We start from the raw sequence: 24,588 nt of genomic DNA, 5'->3' as shown, positions 1-24,588 counted from the left end.
GAAAGAAGAGCCGAACAGGATCATTTTTGCGTTAAGTCTTTACGCACTTCTCATTACAGGTCGAAATGTCCTACAGTTGTCACTCTTGTATTTTCATATGGCAGCTTGGATACACATCTCTGTGTTGAAGTAAGATTTCATATTTGATATGAAAATTTTATATACCCATAAACACAAACATCACAGCCGATAAATTAGATAGTGTATGAAACATGTTGCTCTCATAATCAGCGAGATATTGTCATGCGTGTGTTGACAGGCTGATTAATGATAGCAGTAAAATTTAACCATTTACAGTCACCCATTTTTACATGAGCTACTAATATCCATAATTGACCTGAATGCATTTTAAATTTCCAAAAGTAAGTACGTATTGCCTGATGCTGCACAGCCGTACTCCTGTCATGCGATCTCAGCCTGTAAACATTCTTTGGTTAACATTCCTTCAAGGAACCGAATCGCCTGAAATGTTTAAACAACATTGTTTTGATAACCGTATTTAAAAGGATATTCAAGAAGGCTGCGCTTAACTGTGAGCCCACTGTGAGAGTCGGTCATACGTGATACACCTGAAAAAAGTTCCCCGAGCCATTCGCACTGCACCTCGCACTTTTAACGACCCGGGCTAAGAAATGCATGTCCTGGGGCTAGTTTACAACTCATACAGGACCAATTTGAGCACATTTATCAATCACCTGAATAATCCTTGCCCATGTTGATTGGCTTATTATGAGCAAAACAGATCACGATAAGAGAAATCTCATATCTGTTCGGTTCTTTGAATGAAAAGCTACCTAATCACACGTTCGTACAATGAACAGAATACCATTAAGCTTTCTGCATAAAACATATTTCAGCATTCAAAAACGGGAATACATAGTATAAATCAAAATGGGGAAATCCAACTGACACAATTTTTCTTACCCAAGCTTCAAATTTGGAAATGCCATCCACATGTACTACTGATGTCTTCTGTACAAAGCAGGATGTGATGCTTAGTTGCTGTATTATCGCTATACCATCATCATAAGCATCATTTGGTGAAGACAACCATATATACAAAACGTCATCGCTGGAGAAAAGTCAGCCTCGATTATCTGCAGAAAAAAACAGATTCCAGTGAGTTTTGAAAGGCAAAAGGTGATAATAATGTAATGGATGTATCAGTGATAGTCAGTGATGACACCAGGTGTTCTCGAATAGGCGAAGCATGACCTGCTCTATCGGTAGCATATAGCGACGTTTTGATGTAGGTTCTTACACCTTGACTACGACCAAATAATGTGAGGTACATGATATGTTGTGACAAGCAGCAGATAACAGTAGCAACAGCTCATGAGTAGTGCACACATGATTCTAGAAAGCGTGATGTACAGCGAGAGTAACAAATAGTCCACAGGTAATGAAGCAAGATGTACAGTAAGGATTAACCCTTTGAAACAAGCTGTTTGGATACTAATTAAAATGAGTCTTTTGCTTGAATATATCTTCATAGGCAGACAGGGTGTAATACCTTTGATCTCTGTTGTTCAATTTGTGACATTGGATTTCTATGGCTTGAGAGATTATTCTTTTTGTCAAGTCCTGGTGCTTGGCCTAGAGGGTTTGGACTTTGGGGAACAGAATTTGATGCCTATGGAAGGTTTGCTATTGACAAGCTTAACTGCAAGTAAAAGTGAGCATTTGCGTGATATTTCAATTCTGTGTACATGCACTAAATTCCCAAAGCAACTGGAAAATGTTGACGCTCGTGATGTGTATCACTGGACTGTCTGGTCCAGATTCGACTATTTACAGACAGCCATTATATAGCTGGAATATTGCTGAGTGCTGCGTTAAACCACAAACAAACAAACAAACAAATTTAGCTTGCTATCATTTTTAATTTCCATGCATAAATCCATCTGCATATCTGTGCATAACTACATCCATCGATTCTCAAAAAGGTATTCCATATTCATGTCATATGTGTCCTTATGTAGTTTCATCATATTCGTATGGTGATGATATTCTTCCTTACGATTGGTAATTGAACCAAAACACAAAGAGTTGTTAATAGCTCGATGTAAGAAGAATGCTGAAAAAATGCAAGTTATTATTATAGAGATTGTTTTTATACAGTCGAAGTAAGGATAAGATTTATGAATGAATAACTTCTTTATTACAAGAACTTCTAAATACCTATCAAAGAAATTTAATCAGTCTATTAGGGCATGAAATCAAGTACTAAACTCATGATTTTGTTGGTGAGTTCTACCTGTATACCAGGACATGCTTACCCTTTTGGCGATTTTCATCGGTTTTCAATGATCCCTTAATTCATGTTCACCAGTAATTTACCTGTTGGAGACAATGAAATCTGTTTGAGCGGGTAATGGAGGATGAATTTATCTGGCGTTGATGTTTTATATTAACAGTTTAGTAATCATCAGTATGTATATAAATAGATGTAAATATACACGCCCACTGTGATTATATGTCAGTTATAGTAATGCTTACTGTTTAATTTTGACCCGGGGTAGAATAGGTCTTCAGCAACCCATGCTTGCCGTAAAAGGCGACTAACGAGATCGGGTGGTAAGGCTCGCTGACTTGGTTGATGCATGTCATCGTATCCCAATTTCGTGGATCGATGCTCATGATATTAATCATCGGATTGTCTGGTCCAGACTCGATTATTTTACAGACCGCCGTCATATAGCTGGAATATTGCTGAGTGCGACGTTAAACAACAAACAAACAAAATACTGTTTAATTTTGATTTTTAAGGAATTGACCATAAATTACCGTTTCTTATCTTGGAATTTGTGAAAAAACAAGTTGCTGCACAAAGGTAAATAAAATACTTCTTATTTCCTTCTTCGAAAATGCACAAAATAAGGGATTGCATTACTGGTGATCCCCAAATCATGTTGGGATTCATGACAACAACATCCACGTTGAGAGATGGAGATTATGTAGAGTTTATCACGCTTGTGTGTTTGGGGATGGTAAATAACCTCTTTGTCATATATTGTCATTCTTCAATTCTGTGCTCGAAAAATCTCTTCCCATCTCTTACAAACATGACCTGAACATCGCAAGTTTTCCTTGAATGTTACGTCAGAAGGTAAGTGATGTGTCAGTCGGACAGTGACAATAGTCTCTATAGTTCCAACTCAAACTTGTTTCTAAAACAGTGGCGTAACTGCATATATGCTTGCCTTTCACGGCAATCCATCGGTCCGACCCGTTGAGTGAGTGTCCTTTGTAAAAGGGAAGTTAATCTAACCCTTGTCTATGAGACGTTACATTTCTTGCCAGACTGATTGTCCTATCATAACGTTAGAAAGTGCAGTCAGATGTTCACACAACGACAAAACGAAAAAAGAAACAGTTCGGATATATTTCGGCCACACCAACTGTTTTAATTTGGGAAAAAGGTTCAAAGCCGCAGAGGTCTACAAGCGCAGATATGGAAACTGAACTGAATATGAATTGAATATGATCATCATATTGATGAAATGGCGTGTGCCTTTCAAGTAACAGATGGAGGTGTTATCAAACACCTTTATTGGTCACCGTGCACGATTCGATTCCGACGGTAGTTCCATTAGGTCATATATTTCATTTTTACAACATTATTAATGGTGATGTTGGGTGATAAGCGTGAATTTTAACTTCATATTTGCATCCTTGACGTGTATATATAAACACGTAGACTTCCATGAATATATACCTGCCAACAGAAATCATCCAACACTGCCACAGACTGAAAAAGGTAATTGACATTGCTATTTAGAAATCAATTATTTCATCTTTTTTCGGTGCATAGAGGCAATAGGCCATCTATACATGAATAGAGATTGTATATCATATGTATTTAACATTCGAGGATACGAGGATTACTATATTAGTCTCCCAAACCCTAGAGAATAAATGACAAGATTCAAGAAATTTCATCAGATTTGCAGATTTGGTTGGTCCCTGAAACTAAGCACTGTTATGGCAACCATCCTTTTCTCTGGATATATATTTTCAGATATGATAACATTATTTCTGGGAATGAATGTTAGTCTAATCGTATCTGTCATGTAATGGATAGAGTGTCTGCCTTGGGAGCATAAGGCCGGTGGTTCTGTCTTATGGCCGCGTCATGCCACATGACTTTAAAATATGGTACTTATTTTTACCCTGCCTGGCGCTCTGCATGAAGGGGAAAAATAAGACTGGCTGCTAATTCAGTGTACCGTGTGGGATATGCATATATGCATATAAAATCTGCAGGATGGTTTCAGTGGGAAAGAACAATTAAAACCTCATACGTCCGGACTAGAACAAGCAGCATTGTCGCAAAGACCTAACATTTTACGTGTATATTTTACATTTTTAGGAATATATGGCTCAGACATTAGAAGTAGATACAGCCGATACGTTATGTTCCATAATGCTTAAAACATATGAATTAGAAATTACCCAAATGGTATTATTTGATATGCAGGTATTTGCATTTAACTGCCACATGAACTCACCAAGGCGTACCTATTCCCTATGTTTACATTCATTAAAACCCAAAGGTTTTTGACCATATAGAAGCAAAAGAGAGATTTCACACAAAAAATTATTGTAAAAATGGATAATGGGAATGAATAACGTTTCGTAATGAAAACCTTCTCTGCTTACAATGCTATAATATCAGAAGATTTCGACCATTTCAATCTGTTTTTAACCTTGCTTTTTTCGTTCACAAAGCTGAAATATGTTGTTTATATCAAGACACATTGTGAGGCATCATGTTAAATAAACGGATATACTATCATGCACCAAATTTACACCTTCACTCTTAGCCTAGGAAATTACAATCAATAACATTTTGTTATGATGCTCGATATGTCTGTCACGATCTCAGCAGTTTGATGCTCATTCAGAGGGTGAATTTCTTTTGATATTGATTATTTTAGAATAATATGATGTCGTTTTTACTTTCAATGGATTTTATTTATATAGCATATGCACTATTGCCTAGAAGTTCATTCCCCTAACACGCGTTGAGAACGCGTGTAACACGCATGTGACACGGGTGCTCAACGGGTTGCACACGGGTTGAGCACCCGTTGGACACGGGTGTGCAACGGGTGTGCAGCGCGTGTGCAACCCGTTGCACACGCGTGGGTCACTCGTTACACACGCGTGTGCCACGCGTGTAACACGGGACCGGGTTCCAGTTGAAGCTGACAAATTTATCAAATGAATAGTGAGATAAAACCAAACAGTAACATGTGAAATTTGAGTTAATGAGCGGCCATTGAGCTGTGTTCACCAGACCATAAATACAAGGTCGGCCCGTCTTAATTAGTGTTCGGTTGCTAGACTTTTATGGCATGAACCATTCCACTAGGGTCCAGTCTAGCCATTGTGGCTAGCCGACAGTATAACAGTATTGAATTTAGATGCGAGTTTATTGCTAGGGGAACCCCCGTGTTGACACGATTTTCGCGGGTTGGTAAATGTTCGCCATTAATAAAATGATTGTTTGTGGATTGCGAACATATTCATTTTGCCCACATGAGTCATTCCACTTGATTGCAAATATAACGTTTTTCGTTCGCCAAATTTATTTAACAGTACAATTATGATATAGCCGTCACCACTACTAATGTCTCATTATTTCACGTAGGAATATGTCCCATTTCCCCACACCCCACTTTCTGTTTTGTATTTTGAAAGAATAAATAAAAGAAAGTTTTGTGTGGGACACTTTTATACTAATTATAAGAGGATGTTGGAAATGAATATGAACAGCCATGCTGTCTGACTGTTGACAGAATTTGAGATCTTCACAATCACCGGGTGTGACCGTGTAGAATCTAGATTTTTACATTTGCCCAATGACCATAGTGAGTATTGCTGGGGATACCAAACGTAACTGTTTATGATTAGAGGTTGTGAGTACCTATACCACGTAGATAGGATATCTTTAGGATTTTAATCCTTCTTTGAGAGGCATTTAGAAGTTGGAGTACTACGTTAGGATAACTTATTTACTTGCTTACTTACTTTGGAGATTTAACGTGCGCTTTCCGACTGATGCGTATTTCGCACACGGGCCCGGCCAGGCCATTTAATGTGTTTCCGAAAGGGGCGAAAGTGGTGTGTGCAACCCAAGAGGGGGATTTAGGGGTTGCTTATATAGAATTTGGGAATTTTGAGATTTGGAATAGATGCCGATGGGGTTGGGGAGGAGAACTAAGGGAGCTGGGTATGGTGGATGTTTGTTTGTTTATGTGATTTTGATTTGGTAGATTATAGTGTTTTTAGATGCGTTTTATTAGTTCCGTTTTGATTAAGAATACGCCTAAGGCCTTGACGTTTTCTAGTTTATTTTGTGGGTTTAGTATTGCTTCTAGAGTGAGAGCCTTGTTTAGATTGAGGGTGGTTTGTAATGCGGTTCGATGTTTTAGGTAGTGTGGTGCAGTGGATGAGTGCGTGTTCTGTGGTTTCTGGTTGTTTGCAGTGTGGGCAGTTGCCTGTAGTGTGTTTTTTTAATTTTTTTAGGTGGTTATTTAGGTTGGTGTGTCCTGTTTGGAGTTTAGTGATTACTCTGTCGATTTTTTTTGATGGATGGAGAATTTTTTATCTGGTTAGTGGTTTGCTGAGTACTTTTTTGATTTGGCTATTTGAGTTTAGATATAGATTATGTCATTTTTTGGTGATTTTTTGCTTGTTTACACTTTTAATTTCTGATTTTGTGATGGGTAAGTTTAAGCTTATTTCTGAGATTTTGAGGGATAGTTGAGCTGCCTTATCGGCGTTTTCATTACCGTATATTCCTACGTGGGCTGGTATCCACAAGAAGGTTATTTGTTTGCCTGCCTTAGTTAGGTCGTTGGAGCTTTTAAGTATTTGATTTATTAATTTAGGTCGGTTTTGGGCATTTTTGTTATGGAGGGCTTGCAGTCCACTTAGAGAGTCGGTAAGTATTAGGATTTTTTGTGGTTTTTGGATTTTTGATTATGGAGGGCTGAGGCCATGCTCATTAGTTCTGCCGTGAATATTGATTGGTTGTTTGGGAGTCGAAAGGATTGTGTGGTTTTAGTTGGTTGTGTGGTATGGACTCCGAAACCTGTGTGTTTGGAGGTCGGATCTGAAGATCAGTCCGTGTAAATGTGACACCAATTTGGCCAATTTTCGTGTATGTATGCTAGTGTGGTGGTTTTAGCTATGTTTGGGTCGGTTTGTTTATTTATTTGGCTAGCTAGTGTTGTGTCTATTTTGGGTATTTTAAGTTTAGGGGTGAAGATATTTGATTGTTTGCAGTTTTGTTTAAGATTTTTAATTTGGTGTTCATTTAGGTAGTTTGTTATTCTTTGGGATATTGGAGTAAGAAAGGGGTGTTTACGAGCTACAGCTTGGTTTTGGGGGCTGATATTTTGGTTTATTAAGTTTTAGATGAGAGGGGTTAGGATAAGATTTGTGGGTGACTTTAATCCTTTCATTCTCTGTGGGTAATCCTTTCACGTTGATTGGAGGAAGTCACTCAACCAGGTCATGACAGGTCGTGAGTTTACTCACCAACCACTGTGAGCGTGTTTGGCATGACATCTTTTCTTGTATAAACATAGTAACGATGCTCACTCACTGTTAATCTGCTGCAGTTTGCTGGCAAAGTGGGGATAAACCTCAGTGTCAAAGACGATCAAACTTAGTTCGAATCCTTGTTTATCTGTGACATCTCCCAACTGGTGACATTTTCATAAACTTGGCAAGTGATGATGAATTTTAATATTAATATTATTATAGTTTATGAAATTGTTAATAAAACTTTAATAAAATTGTGCTTCACTCTCACGAAAAATACATTGTCTGTGAGTAAATTTATATTTTTATGTCACGTTACATCGGCATTTTTCAGTGATATTGCGAAGAAATAATTACCAGATTTGGGGACTACATGAAACATGGCTGGTTTTACATTTCTGATACAGGTGCTTGACTGACTGAGTAGTTCATGATCAATTAGATATTTTTAAATCAGTCAAGTTTGCAACAATAGATGAATAAGTTGATACATTTGGACCGCAGTTACCGATTAACAACTTAAGACATAGAGACAGGGAGGGAGGAGATATATAACCAAACCTATGGTCCTGTTGAGACAGTTGACAGTTAGAACGTTGAATTAAATGACAGTAAATAATTTGAACATTCTCCAGTAATATCATAAAATACATCATAACTCATAACGGTCCGAGAGTGTCAAGCGTGGGAAGGCACGGCGTCGGCTGGCGAGCGTGTGTGGCTAGAAGTCTAGCGGCGGTATCCTTGTACAAGTACAGACGGGGTCGTCCGTTTCGCTTTGAACAACCACCCCACCCTGACTGTAGGAGTTATATAATCGGTGCGCAAATAACTGTGTCAAGTCCACTGCCGGGCTGGTGCGGTGTCAGTGTCAGCGATGAACATGAATGCTCAAATTATAGACCTGTAGCACTCACAAGTTGCTTAGCCAAAATATTTGAAAAGTGTATATTCAATTCTCTGATAACAGCAAATATAACCTTAGAAATAGATTCAACATACAAACAATCAAACACAGACCTATGCTTAAAGGGCACTGATCTAACGCAATTCCCCGGGACTGGTTGTTGCCTTTGTTATTGTTTTTTCCCAGTGAGTACCCGGATGTATAGCAGAAATCTAGTCTAGTTCGCGACCTCTGCTGCACCATTTGTAAGCGCATTAGTCACTTTTATGGGTGGTAATAAGGGTGTATGGTCACACTGATCACAGTTTTCGAGATAATAAGGACATGTAGGTACCTTTGTGGGTACTTGCTTGGTAATTTTGCGATTTTCGTTTACACTATTTTGACTTGCAACACAAAGTAAATATTTCACCTGAGCATTGCTTTTTTATAGTGTGTATATTTTTTTACTGTCAAAATGTGTAACATTTTCAAATTTATTAAACGCCTAAATATTCAGTTATTTTACAAAGGGACTGAAAAACATTTCCATCTGTATTATTATGATAACGAATTCCAAACATTTTGATGTTTAATGTCATCACCAAGAGATTGAAAATGTAACGTTGTAAAGTACATTTCTATGTTGTTTGGCTTCTAATCCTACATAATAATCTGTTGTGATGTTTGTAGGCCCTTTTGATCGTCTTAATCAATCTAAAAAAAATTTAGTCAAAATGACAGAAATATTTACACATTTTATAAATTGCCTGAGAGAATCACATTTTACAAATTGACGGTTATATATATACGCTTACAAAGGAAAAGACCTGTGAAAACAATGTCTTTTGCGCATTGAAGAATTTCCCAACCAAGACGTAGAGAAACAAGGACGAATCGGTTCAATGCTACAGCAAATGAAGAAAAACAAAATGCAAATACCATAATTACAACCTACCATATTTATGTGTATAAATTTTAGCCAGCTTCCTTGTTCGAGGAATGTATCCGTGAATATCCACACAAAGGAACAATATCCCACTCGTCTGCAGCTGTACAAAGAAACTTATCCGATGTCACGTGTCTCTGTAACAATCAAATATTTTAAAAGATATATATCGTTTCGGGATATTATAACCAGTGTTCGTTCCTCAACTGATCACTTGGATTGTTTCAGGTGTTTCACACAGGTGTCAAGTCTCAAGGGTCGGCTGAGAAAACCTACGTGACAACTATTTTCATAACGTCCACGGTTCCTAAAAAATCCATTGAGTGATAGATAACATTGAGCAATCAATCAACGTATTATCAGTTAACCCTTTGAACAAAGTAATTTGTTTTTACATCGGCACTTCACGCCATGATATAAGTGTATTCCCTTTGTTTTAGTAAACCTACACATGTAAACACTCACTTTTGACATATCCACTGTGCAAGATAACAGTGATTAATCAATCAACGTATTTTCTCTTAATCCTTTGATGACTAGGAACGATCCGTTGATTTACAAAAAAATGTAATTCAACTGATCGTTCACCTCTTGCTGGGCTGCCACGTGCATATTACATAACACACATTTCACCTCACTTCAAACCTGGATTTAGATTGAATAATTACCCCAGGCACGCACGCACGCACGCACGCACGCACACACACACACACACACACACACACACATACATACATACATACATACATACATACATACATACATACATACATACATACATACATACATACATACATACATACATACATACATGTGTATACTGATGAGGGCATAGTGTCGGAGATAAATATAATTTGATTTCTTAGATAGTCACTATTCTTTTCATTGGAATGTTAAGAAGGTATGCTATAATTTCAATATTTTATTACAGTGCTTGATGTTAGCTGGAATTATTTTAATCCTCTTAAACCCCCAGAGAAGATTATCCTCTGAGTTAATTTTTGTCCGTATATATGTCACAAATTAGTGATAACTTATGAAAAACGTAATTATCTGTTTCGACAATTATGTACCGCATTATACGTGAGGTACCAAATTTGGTATAAAGGTTGCTTGGCGCAATCCACCAACGATTGCCGAGTTTAATGATCTTAGAATACTCTTCGTATAAGGTCAAAGAGAATATTTACGTTAGTGACAAAACCCTTTTTATTATAGATTTCTCACCCTTTCAATTTTGATCAAAACAGATATATTTCAGCAATAATTGAATGCAACAAATTCATTATACATTCTGATGCTCTTTGAAACTCAACAAGACATGCCCGAAGATACAGGATATTATTTGTGTATGCTTTGAATTATGATTTCGTGCCGTGATCATGATTGATTCTTTTTTTGTTGTTGGGGCAAGGAGTTATTATCCCAGCAAAAGTTGTCAGTAAGTTGTTATTAGTTCTTCATGACATATGAAAGGAATCCAGACAGTTAGATTTATTCATTTATTTCAATAAATATACATCTTCCTATGAAAGGAAATATTTTATGTTATATTAATGATCCATATGTTAATCATAAATTGCTACAAATATTGCATAAGTTAACATGGTTTGCATTTATTAATTATTATTTCTTTATCTGTGAGAAGTTCACAGAGATCGAGAATACACAATATCTAATAGTATATGCAATGTAGGTAAAGAATATCCACGCCCCTCTTTTGATATAAATAAAAACATTGTATATAATGTAATGTATTAAGTATTATCCTTTCCCTTGCATGGGAAATCTATGCTGCATTTGCTGACGACTGATTTTTTTCCTTTGACATTGCACAGGAGATCTGTCACTCATTTGATGTATTTGAATTCTTCACCAAATATAATGTATAAATACGATTGAATTGTCTCGTTTGTTTCAAGGAAACGGTCATGTGCTCCTTATCAAATTAAGTAAACCTCCAATGCAAATCGACATAATTTCAGGGTCCGGTTGCACAGAGTTCTCTTCGGTAACTCGTAACTCAATGTTACTGCAATGGACTCCTAGCTAAGCTACTATTAGATGATAAATCAATTAACCTATTTGTCGAATAGACGTACCTAATGTAATCCATCATTTTTAACCCGAGGATGGATCTTTCAGTCATAAATTTCGATGTGAAGAGTTGCTAGAGTATTATTCTAACAATACAGACATGACGCAAGCTGCACGTAAAATAATTGATAAAGGTAGTCCTTGCGGTTTCACATACCTACATGTACATCGCCCAGGACATTGTCATTATTTGCTTTACACCCTTTCGAGCAACGTTAAAAAAATTGAAACTTGAATAATAATAAATTGATATTATGTATATGAACATGTACAAATCAGCTTGCACACAGACTACTGCAGAATGACATGTCATCCATGTGCTAGTTTAGTTCAGTTTAAACATATTTTATTCACAGAACCAAAATGAGAATTGTATTGGGGACTAGTTCTTGCAACTTAGTAAACCCCTCTCCGCATAAAATATGTACAAATATACAGTTGCAAAATAAATAAATGTGCTTCAGTCAGTAAAAGTCAGACTTTCCACATTTACACATCAATATATTTGTGTAAGTTTGTTACGTTATAATTATTCCATTGTGTATATTACTACCTACTTTACCAATTGAAATATGATTCCATTAGGTTAAATATGAACAATTATGATGAAAATCGTCAATAGGATATATTGCAATTAAGTACAAAACACACAGAGTATTTCTCAAATAAATAAGAAAACTAAGTTCATTCTAGTAATTAATCCTCTTCTGGACAACCATAGAAATGAAATTCCAATGCGTTTATATATACATATAATTATACAACAATGTACGATAACGACCTCAATCCTCCCCCACACCCAAACTTTAAAGACGATTGTGCGATTAACCCTGTACCAACCCTGACAAGGATAGGTTCTATTCATTTAACGCCTTTGACACTAAACTTATAAGGTTATTACAATTTACGTAAAAAGTTATTACATTTTACCGCAAGTTGAGATTATTACAATTTACGTCAATTTTTATTACAATTTGCGTGTTACAATTTACGTCAAAATTATAACAATTTGCTGCAAGTATTACAATTTACCTTTTTATAACAATTTACGTCGTAACAAGCTGCATACGCAATGGATATGGTTCCTTTATGTTGATATTCTCGGATACATTATAACTTTGGTAAGTTGTAATAATGACATTTGCATTTTGTTTTTATTCATTCGCTGCAGCTTTGAACAGAATCATTCTTGTTCCTTTCCGTTTGGTTGGGAAGTTTTTCGATGCGCGATAGACGTTGTTTTCACAAGTATTTTCTTTTGTAAGCGTTTATATGTTACAGTCAATGTGTAAAATATGATTCACTCAGGCAATTTATTTAATATCTAAATATTTCAATCATTTTACAAATTGACTGAATAATCTGTCCATTTATTTAACCGACTGACTAAAAATGATAAAGACGATCAGAAGAGCTTAAACACATCACAATATATTAATTATGCTAAGAAAAGAAGCCAAACAATACAGAACTGTACTTGGTGATGATATTAAACATATACAAATATTTGGAATTCGTTATCATACTAATAAAGATGGACATATTTTTCAGTTAATTTGTAAAATAACTGAATATTTAGGCGTTTAATAAATTTCCTTAGTGAAATCTGTTTACATTTTGAGTGTAAACATATACACACGGTAAAATAAGCAATGTTCAGATGAAATATTTACTTTGTGTTGCAAGTCAAAATAATGTAAACGAAGATCGCACAATTACCAAGCAAGTGACTTATCAAAACTTCATCACCATTACCGATGCTCCCGACAAATATGCCTACATTTCAAAAACTGTATTTCATTTTTGTTGATCAATGTGAACATACGTCCTACTATCAATAAAAATACGCTTACGAATGGCGAGAACAGGTCGCGAACAAGTCTAGATTTCTGCTATATCATCCGGGTACTCACTGGGAAAATACAGTAATGCACAGGCAACAACTTCTCCCGCGGAATTGCTTTAGATCAGTGCTCCTTTGTACGTTGAAATACTATATATTGTGAATGCCAAAATGATGTATCAAGGATCAAGTAGAATATACATTGACAGTAGCGCTGGGAGTTTATTCAACAGACCCGTGAAAATAACACTGCTGTATCATATTATTTATTTTAGATGACGCAGTCAAAGCTCACTTCTCCTGGCGGCCATTATCGAACGGCCAGCTAAAACACAACCCCGCGCTTACGTCTACAGGTCTCCTGTAGTACGGTAATTAGTATTCTCTCCCTCAAGTGTATCCTCAATGATATAACCCACCCTGATTAATTACATGCTGCTCTTTTCCAGCCTCACGGCTATGGAGCTGAGATAAAGAGTCCAAGTCATCATAAAGTAATTAGGGTCCAATAAAAACAATGCGCCGCCAAACTTCATACATATTATCACTGAAAGTCGTACTACAGACGGTTAATGTCAAATCACAATAAAAGCATTTCAATGGCAATAACATGTTCCAGGACCATGTATTCTCTTAACACCATCGAATTTAGAAGAAGAAATGGTCGTATAAAACAAGACAGATCTATTTAATCACAACAGTATTCATGTTATTCCCACAAAATCACATAAAGAAAGGAGACATTAGCAAATACATGTGTATTATCATTTTTCGTCAGGATAGCAAATTTTTCTCTCCTTGTTTCCACCTCCAGGTTCAGTTTAACACGGGTCCTCCTTTGGTCAAAAGTTTGTTCCCCCTCTAATGAGTGTGTCACGCGTTGCACACGAGTGGCGAACGGGGTGCACACCCGTGGCGGACGGGTTCCACACGAGTGACCAACCCGATGCACACTGGTTGCGTAACGCGTTGCCCATGCGTGTAAGGGGAACGAACTTCTAGGCAGTAGTGTATATAGCACCACTTGCATTAAGACACCACATCTCTTAATAAAATACAACAATGGGCTGACAAATGGGGCTTCTCCCTTAACTCAGAAAAAACAACAGGAATAGTATTCAAACATAAAAACATGAAACCCGCCTCCCCAATCCTCCAGCTAAACAACAAAACAATCAAATTTCAAAAAGAAACCAAATTCTTAGGACTTATTTTCGATGAACATCTCACCTGGGATGCTCACATCCAAATACTAACAACTAAATGCAGTAAAGACCTAAACACCCTAAGATGCCTAACTGGCTCAAACTGGGGAGCCTCCAAAGATACCCTCCTCTCACTCTACATATCACTAATTAGATCAAAACTAGACTACGGCTGCGCCATATACAACACCCTAAACAACTCTCTATCTAAAAAAACTTGACTCAATACAATATCAGGCTCTCAAACTAATTACACGCACCCAACATGGCACCTCCTACACTTCACTTCAGGCCTTAACAGGTGAAATGCCACTAAGTCTACGCAGGGAACAGCTAAGCTTAAATTTCTGGGCCGCATCCCAATCAAACCCTCTAATCCAAAACTTAATAAACCAAGATATCAGCCCCAAAAACCAAGCTCTAGCTCGTAAACACCCCTTACTTACTCCAATATCCCAAAGAATAACCAACTACCTAAATGAACACCAAATTAAAAATCTTAAACAAAACTGCAAACAATCAAATATCTTCACCCCTAAACTTAAAATACCCAAAATAGACATAACACTAGCCAGCCAAATAAATAAACAAACCGACCCAAACATAGCTAAAACCACCACACTAACATACATACACGAAAATTGGCCAAATTGGTGTCACATTTACACGGACGGATCTTCAGATCCGACCTCCAAACACACAGGTTTCGGAGTCCATACCACACAACCAACTAAAACCACACAATCTTTCCGACTCCCAAACAACCAATCAATATTCACGGCAGAACTAATGGGCATGGCCTCAACCCTCCATAGTCAAGAATCCAAAAACCACAATAAAATCCTAATACTTACCGACTCCCTAAGTGGACTGCAAGCTCTCCATAACAAAAATACCAAAAACCGACCTAAACTAATAACTCTAATACTTAAAAGCTCCAACGACCTAACTAAGGCAGGCAAACAAATAACCTTCTTGTGGATACCAGCCCACATAGGAATATACGGTAATGAAAACGCCGATAAGGCAGCTCAACTATCCCTCAAAATCCCAGAAATAAGCTTAAACTTACCCATCTCAAAATCAGAAATTAAAAGTGTAAATAAGCAAAAAATCACCAAAAAATAGCATAACCTATATCTAAACTCAAATAGCCAAATCAAAAAAGTACTCAGCAAACCACTAACCAAACCAAAAATTCACCATCCATCAAAAAAAATCGACAGAGTAATCACTAAACTCCAAACAGGACACACCAACCTAAATAACCACCTAAAAAATTTAAAAAAACATACTACAGGTAACTGCCCACACTGCAAACAACTAGAAACCCCAGAACACGCACTCATCTACTACACACACTACCTAAAACATCGAACCGCATTACAAACCACCCTCAATCTAAACAAGGCTCTCACTCTAGAAGCAATACTAAACCCACAAAATAAACTAGAAAACTTCAAGGCCTTAGGCGTATTCTTAATCAAAACGGAACTAATAAAACGCATCTAAAAACACTATAATCTACCAAATCAAAATTACATAAACACACAAACATCCACCATACCCAGCTCCCTTAGTTCTCCTCCCCAACCCCATCGGCATCTATTCCAAATCTCAAAATTCCCAAATTCTATATAAGCAACCCCTAAATCCCCCTCTTGGGATGCACACACCACTTTCGCCCCTTTCGGAAACACATTAAATGGCCTGGCCGGGCCCGTGTGCGAAATACGCATCAGTCGGAAAGCGCACGTTAAATCTCCAAAGTAAGTAAGTAAGTAAGACACCCGTGGGATAATATTGCGTTTGTGCCAATGGACTCTCCAAAAATTAAGCGCTCATTGCTATTATGGCTGTGTTGTTCTGCCTCAAATCTCCTGAAAAAGTAATTATTCATTGTCAATAAATGAGGACAACAATTGTGACATTTAAGAAAGTGGTAATCGAAATATTGCTTGAACGTTTCATTATGCGTATTATCTACAAAATTAGCACGTGACAGGTCCGTTGATGCTAGGAAATGACAATTCTGATCAGAACATGAGTTCCTGTGACGAGATTGTGAAAGGGCAATTATCACTTATAATTATTCCAGTTTGCTATTAATATAGCATATATATAGCATCACTTGCATTAAGAAACCCTTGGAATAATAGTGCGTTTGTGCAATTGGACTCTCAATTATCACTTCTAATTATTCCAGTTTGCCTCACCGCTTAACTCACGGAATCCTGAGACAGTATATAACGACTTCCTGCAATTAACAATGCTCCTGTTGGTCGCTAGTGTGATCACCATGGTGTGTCTCCCCCTGTCCGTTCTTGGCGCTTCCGATGATAGAGATGCTCTTATATACAAAGTGGAAATCTTCCTTCCCCCCAAAGAGGGAAGAGACGAGACTGCGGACATACAGCAGATTAAGGAGACGGTGAAACATCTAAATGACATTGATGTTCTCTTTTCATTTAAGGTCTGTACAATTGTGTTACTAACAAGACATGTACACATTCGTTAAAAATGCATAGCACATAGGCGATCACCAAGTTCTTATAATTATGTATCCCTTATATAACAATACATACCAAGGACAGCATATCTACATCTCTGTTAGGAGATCTGCAAACTGACACTCAAAATTAAGTGGTTTTGATAGGACGAATAATTATAGGGTTGTATAATTTGAATCGAAGAACCCTGTTAACAGATAGGTCCACGGCACTAATTATTAAATCATGAATATATAATTTACTGGATCATTCAGATGTGCATAGCCATACATATTGCATACACATATGTCTATATGAAATAATGAAATGTTACTTAAATAAAGTCGCACAAAACGGGAATTCCATGACATATGTTTGTAATTTCTGGATAAAAAAATAGGTCATTGAAAATACATACAATTGAACAATAGTAATATGTGCTGAAAATAAGTCGCATGTATTTCTTATTTTTTTGTTTGAGCAGGAACTCGGGAATCCAAGGATTATTCTTAGTAAGTCAACTTTCCAATGTTCTTTAGTTATCATTTTACATTTTAAACGGTTCGTATTTCATTCGGTATTCCTTATTCCTTGGGACATTTGCCACTGAACGTTACACCATTCAAGGTCTTAGTACAAGCCTAAAACAGTTGTATGATATACACCTGGAAGTCATTCAAAATTGAAGTCATCAGTGACGCAAAAACAATTTCTGAATCAATTCCCTATTTTGACTACGATGTGTTCCCCTTCTTTATACCTCTTCTGTGGTGGTTAGTATACTTGGAAATTTGGGTACGAATTATTAACAAATGACATATATTTAAGTTATTCAATATGTTTATATGTGCTTCTTTCAAAAAGGCTGAGGGATGCTACTGGTCATCCTCTCATGTTGGGACTCACAGAGACAATATCTTGATTTGTCCTTTTATTTGGCAAACTGCTGGAAATATGATTTCCATAAACTACATGTAGTTTACTTACATGTTATATGTATTCGGGTATTGACATGACCAATCATCCTGCATGTGACTGTAAATGCATTTGGACGTTCAGAGAAAGATATATTGTTTGCATGTAAGTGGAACATTTAATTCATCCATACATGACTTAATGCAAAGACATTCTTCTTCAAAATATATTTTTATTGCATACGTTTTAGTTCTTGACGTTGAGAAAGCATGCAGTTGGCCTCAACTGACAGGCTTTCTGTCAAGCCAGGGATTTGAGTTCAGCGTCACATCCCTCTACCACTGCAGTGACTTCGCCAAGGAGCTTGGTCTCAACCTGCCCAACGACATGTGGGTATCATCGTTCGGGAATGATGACCTTCTCATGGAAAAGCAGATATTTCCTGTGAAAGGTAAATACTACATTCCAGACGAAGCGCCAGAGGATTATCAAGCGTAATAGAGTATCACCTTGAGGTTATCCGCATGGTGTCAGTGTTGATGCAAATAGTGTAATCGGAGAATCAAGAATATATAACAACATGGTCTTGAGCAAATACACTCCGAATGTTGACAGATGTGAAGCAATCTATTGTTAATGTAAATAATCTCAAACGAAAGTCGGATACCAGTGGTCAATACGCATGGTACTAAAAGTAGAACAAATATGTCCCAACCTATTCTATGTATATCTAACAAAACATGAAACTTCATCCCTTCTAAAATGTGGTGACGCATCCATGAATGTTGGATGAAAGGGAAGCTGAATTTATAAATGAAATATCATTTCACGTGAAACAAAACTATTACATGATGGTGTAAAGAAATAAAATCAGCATTGGCCAAGTTTGGTTGTGGCTATTGTGTTTATAAGTTGAATGGATTGAATGAAAGTAAAAGAATATATAAACACATTTTTCTCACATGATAGATACTACGTAGGCATAAATATCCTAATCCTTCATTACTGCTGAAGTGCTGTTGTGTTCACCACACGGGGTGGTGGGGTAGTTTGGTGAATAAAGCGTTAGCTCGTCACGCCGAAGACCAGGGTTCGATTCCCCTCATGGATACAATGTGGGAAGCGCATTTTCCGGTGTCGGCCTTCGTGATATTGCTGGAATATATGCTTAAAGTGGCATAAAACCGTACTCACTCAAATATGAACTGTTCACCACACCTTGTTATTAAATCCATTCTGAGATTCTTACTACATCATAAGCGTGTGTTTATGAATCCCTATCAAATGGTGATAAGAAAACCAAGAAAACTTTCAATCAATAAACGAACGAACTATTTCTATAGTCTTTAACCTATAGTCTCATGAATTACCTCATCAACCACCATGTCCATTCCAGACTTGTCAACACTTGAGTACATAGAAAAGCTGAAGTGGACATTCGAGAAAGATTTAGCCATTATTAAAAACGGTCAGCCAGCGGAATGTTTCAAAACTCTCGCAGAGTTTCCGGTTGAGGTAATTATGATAATCTTCATTACAAATTTCTTTGTTTTAGTGTCTTACTTTCTCTCTATAGAACTTGTAGCCTTCAGAAATATGCAAATGTGACATATCAATAGATAATTAATGTTGACTCAGTTGTTAATCTGTTGTCTTAATTATTTATTTATTAGAATTACAACCACGAAAATGCATCTTCACTATCTCAGAACCCCAATACTTTAACAACTGTATTATCGTTTCATGTTATGGGATTTTAGTATATTTTAAAAAGATTATGTGACAGTGGCATGCATTATAGAACGTGATATGTTGTGTCACAGCAGGGCAAGGCAGATACATAGAACGTAATCGATAGAAATTTGACGAATCACTGTGACGTCATGCTTATTCTCGGTTGTCTCCACAACAATATATGTATTGATGTTTATCGCAGTAAACAAAATGTTCATTGTTTATTAGCAATGATCATATTTCAAATCATTTCAGCTGGTGTACTTCGGCCCAGCTAGTCAAAGTAAGATGGAAGCAGAAGAAGACCTATTGCATGGACCTAATACCTTTCACAATGAAGTCTCACGCATAGAAAAACTTGATGATTACACAGGAGTGTGCCAAGGAGACTAAACGGATGTGACAACTGTATAACTGAACAGATATTTAAACAATATTTAGAACACAGAAATCTTGATGAAGATGCGCAACAAACGCATTGTATTTTACTGACAAACATTCAAATAACAAATAGTTTGAGTTCGTTTCCGTGTGAGCTGGAGCACCTGGTGACGACACATAGTGTCATAGAGCTGTGTCACGTTGATAAGTATTGCACAGTTTGAAATTTCACATGAGGGATTACTTGAATGTATAACATTCGGTTGTAGGCCAATCACTACATGTACTATTGATGTCTTCTGACCACCACAAAATGCAGCGTCTGATTTTCTTAGTTGCAGCATTACTGCTTACATGTATATCACGGGGATCTGTTCCTTGCACCTTGCAAACCACTACAGGCAGCCAACCACAAGAATGACTTGACAGTGACGCAGCAGGTGGGGAAATCAGCAAGTGTCATTACCAGATAAGATCGACACGTTCGTATCCTATTCTATGTAACTGTCACATTACTGAGTGTGGCGTGAAACAACAAACATCTTGTCGCTGTATGACCGAGACATTTAATAATGTTGCATTCACTCACTGATAGTAAACCAATCGTTGACGAATTTTATTTTAGATAATATATCCCCGATCATTTGGCCATCACATGATTAGTGAGTTTGGTTTAACGCCATTTTTAACATTATTCCAGTCATATGTCAGCTGGATGTTGGATGGAATCCTGACGTGATGCAGGCTGTAGACGTTTAGACGCAAACGGATTGTGCTGAAAAACCTAGAAACATAATTGGGGCAAACCAAGTTTCGAATCACAGCATAGGAAATTGCGATCTGTAGACGACTCCCCCGTAACACACACACACCTCCCATCATATAATGATGACAAATAAATTGTCAATGTTGTAGAATAATAAGTTCATATTATTTGCCAAAACCGAATCCAAAGTTAAAATAATCAATCAATACTGAGGCCTTGAATGTTGTTACCTTGATCAAACAACTTATATTCTGTGGTAACTGTATGAGAGTCAGTAACTGACAATGATACATCCATGTTTCAAAATATCCTCAAAGATTATCTTGATGTGGTAGGATTTGTAACGATAACTGCAAGTAGTAAGTTTTGTGTCAGTAGTGATCATGATAACCATGTCTCAGAAACTGACAATGATGAAGCCATGTTTAACAAAATCATGAATGTTGACATTACCCTTGACTTATTTTCACTAGAATCTGGATCCTCATACTAAAGAAAGTGTATAAATATTGTCTAGTTTGATGAAAAAAGTATTTATTCCTTTTGTGTCAGGTGGTCAGATTTGGGAATGTGACTCTTTCTGTGTCGTCCTTCCTATACTTGCTCATTCTTTATTTCACTAGTTTACCTGGTCCTGACATGAATATCTACAGGCTGACATGGTGTAGTGGCAGTGAATAAGATATACTAAGATGACGACTCTATGTATGGCCCTGCATTATAGTTATCCATACATTGATGGAGACAGGTGGCAGGCAATACGTGGAAAACACACGGTAGAGGAATCATTGTGTAAATAAAAGGTCATATTGCGGAGGATATATATGTCATAAACACCATCTGTTACCAATTATTCTCATGTGGCACGCCAAACATTTCTGTTTTCACTGATCTGTTTCACATAACATAAATTCTCAAAAAAAGAGGAAACGGATACGTGGTACAGCTGCCTGTACCCTGAAGATGAAGCCATTATCATCCATCTTTATTTGTCACATTGCACACGATTCTGATGATAGTCACATTTGTTTATTTATTTCATTTTACACCAGTTTGATTATGGATATGTCTAGCTTTTATTACTTTTGCGTCTCTTGTACATTTTCCATTTCTATTAAATATATCCTTCCAGACCAAATTGTCTTTAAGTTGTCTTTGCAATTTAATTGTGTATATATATATATATATATATATATATATATATATATATATATGTATATATATATATATATATATATATGTGTGTGTGTGTGTGTGTGTCAGTCTACGCCAGTATTAACTACCTGTGACATATAACCACATTGTAAAGGGAGTCTGCCCCACCTACCAAGAATCATATGAAAGTTCCTTGTCCCCCTTCTTTTTCCATTTTCTTATAAAGCTCTTTAATAAATATGATAAACCTCTGTCAACTTAAGATGCAGCCCTGGCGGGTACCAACAGAACACTTAAAACAAGAAGATGAAAGTCCACATTTGGTTCCAACACGGGCTGTTTAATGAGAACACATTGAGACAATAATGTTTTAAAACTTGCCAGAAATCCCAGCCTTAGGTAATGAATGTTGGAAAAAACAATAAAGAGGCAATAAAATGTCCCCCTTTTCTTTCAACAATACTTCTAGACAACAACCTGTAAAGCGAACCTGTGATCTGCAGTGGGGTAATTTGCTCTGATGCCAGCATGAGCCACACTAATTATATTATTATTTTCACACCAAATTTGAAGCCTTTTATTCAAAATGGAAGTAAATATTTTGCAGAGAGTGTCAGTCAGTGATATGCCTCTATAATTGTTTGTATCGTTCTTACTGCCAGATTAAAATAAAGGGCATATGATATTTTTTTACCCCAGCTGTTTGGGAAGTGTCCACTGTTAAGAAAGTTATTGAACAATTGTAAGCAGCTTGATAATTATATGCTGGGCATTTTTGAATAAATCTGCAGCGAGTCCATCAGGTCCTTGAGTTTTATTGTTTGGTAAGTGTGTGATGCTGGAGCAGATTGACAAAGTGCGTTACCCACTGTTCATCTGGGATAGTGTCAGAAATTCCTTGTGAAGCTCTGTTTTCTTTAAGAATTTTCAAGATCACATTGGGATCATTTCTTGCATCTATTAGTTTGTCTTTCTGTTTGCCTAAATATATCTGTTTCTTTTGAATGAAGGATCTTCTGAAAAGTGATCTTAATTACATAAATATTGAAATATCTGTGTTATTCTATGTGTGAGTGCATTATAGTGACACATCTGTGTTATTGTCTCTGTGTTCATTATCCCACCAGGGTGGTTGAGTATTATTTCTCTGTTCAAAACACCACAGTATAATTTTCTTTGTGTTCTGCAGCTTGATGAAGCATTTGCTAAGAAGGCTATGGTTTCATCTATGTTGTTGTATATCATATTAACCAAAGTGGATTGTAAGTTACTGACGAAATTGCTAAAGTTAGTGATGAAGCAGTTATTCGAGTCTTTATTCCATGAAACCTTTTTCCATGCTTGTGTTTCTTGTTTGTATCTGTTCCTTACATTTGAAGTGCATGTGGGCAATTGGAATATGGGTATAGTATTGGACTTTGCTTTGCTATGTCAATGTCAAGTGAACAGTATAAAGAGAAATGACAGGACGTGTCTAATGTACCAACCCCACACTATGGTATGTGTGGACAAAGTGATGATGAGGCATCCATATCGTCTACAGAACTACCCCCATTGTGAGTGATACATGTATACATGTAAATTCACCTGCTGTGTCATTGAACATTCTGCTATTTAATGTAGGAATATGAAAGCAGTGATACAAGTCAACTAACTCAATGCCACAGTTATTGTACACTGAATTATCTTTAGAACAACTTGGCAAATCAAACTGATCACTTGGATAATCATCGGAGTCATTTATGAAGTCAGCTGGTTATGATTATCAGCTGGTATATAGTCTAGAAAGTCCTTGATTCTCGCATTTAGGTCACCACCTAAGATATGTTTAGTTTGGTGGTCAGATGTGATAGCAAACAAATACTGTTCAAATGTTGAAATACCGTCATAATCAATATCTTTATATATTGGAGAGATTTAAGGGAATATGTAAGGGAATATCAAGATAGACACGATCGAAAGATGTTTGCTCTCCTTTCCTTTGAACCACCAACATATTTTACAATACCTTCCGAATGGAAAGACGCTTATACCTGGACAAAAAGCTATCATTCATATTCGGATATATGGAGGCCTTAACGGCGATCCGGATGAAAAGGGAAACATTATGAAATGTTAGTGAATGGCGCCGCGATTCGCTTTGCAGAGTTGCGCCCCTTGGGCATGCCAGAAACCTATGATTGTGGGTTCGAATCCCGGTTCGCCACGATTATGTTTCTAGGTTTGTCAGTATTACACCCATGCTCAAGGGTTTCACCGAAGTGGTAAACGTCTGAGACCTGCATCACTTCGGGCTTTCCTCCCACATTAAGCAGACACGCTGCGTTATAACTTGAATACTGTTAAAAGCGGTGTTAAACCCAACTCACTCACTCATTCGTTGTGTTTCACATAGCCAAAGAGACAAATACATCGGGAGGTTGTCCAGAGAAAAATGTTTTTTACCAAATGATTTAAGAAATAAATAACCCTTAGCAAAACAAGTGAGTTTGGTTTTACGCCATTTTGAACAGTATTTCAATTATATCAGCTTGGCGTGGGAGGAAAGCCTGAAGTGATGCAGACATTGGGGCCCTGGCACTCCTAGGGGAGGCATCTCTACACAGCGAAT

General features: G+C 36.9%; 1 protein-coding gene across 1 annotated transcript; it reads left to right on the top strand.

Annotated features, from left to right (window-relative positions):
- Positions 1-3,713: 3,713 nt before the first annotated feature.
- On the top strand, positions 3,714-21,953 carry LOC124145443. Its single transcript, XM_048386500.1, has 6 exons — positions 3,714-3,760; positions 16,744-17,010; positions 17,511-17,538; positions 18,192-18,392; positions 19,338-19,456; positions 19,931-21,953. Exons 2-6 carry the CDS (start codon positions 16,807-16,809, stop codon positions 20,066-20,068), a joined length of 690 nt encoding a protein of 229 aa, XP_048242457.1. The 5' UTR covers positions 3,714-3,760; positions 16,744-16,806; the 3' UTR covers positions 20,069-21,953.
- Positions 21,954-24,588: the final 2,635 nt, after the last annotated feature.

The sequence above is a fragment of the Haliotis rufescens genome, unplaced genomic scaffold, assembly GCF_023055435.1.
Source record: "Haliotis rufescens isolate VD_foot unplaced genomic scaffold, xgHalRufe1.0.p SCAF_10, whole genome shotgun sequence".
NCBI lineage: Eukaryota > Metazoa > Mollusca > Gastropoda > Lepetellida > Haliotidae > Haliotis > Haliotis rufescens.
The sequence above is the reverse complement of the archived record's forward strand: the minus strand, read 5'-3'. Positions and strand labels throughout refer to the sequence as shown.

What these genes read in the sequence shown, in the direction of transcription:
- LOC124145443 (XM_048386500.1), top strand. Translation starts at nt 16,807, where the DNA reads ATGCTCCTGTTGGTCGCTAGTGTGATCACCATGGTGTGTCTCCCCCTG. An exon ending in ATGTTCTCTTTTCATTTAAG is followed by an intron (nt 17,011 to 17,510) that starts GTCTGTACAATT and finishes TTGTTTGAGCAG; the next exon opens with GAACTCGGGAATCCAAGGAT. An exon ending in TCGCAGAGTTTCCGGTTGAG is followed by an intron (nt 19,457 to 19,930) that starts GTAATTATGATA and finishes AAATCATTTCAG; the next exon opens with CTGGTGTACTTCGGCCCAGC.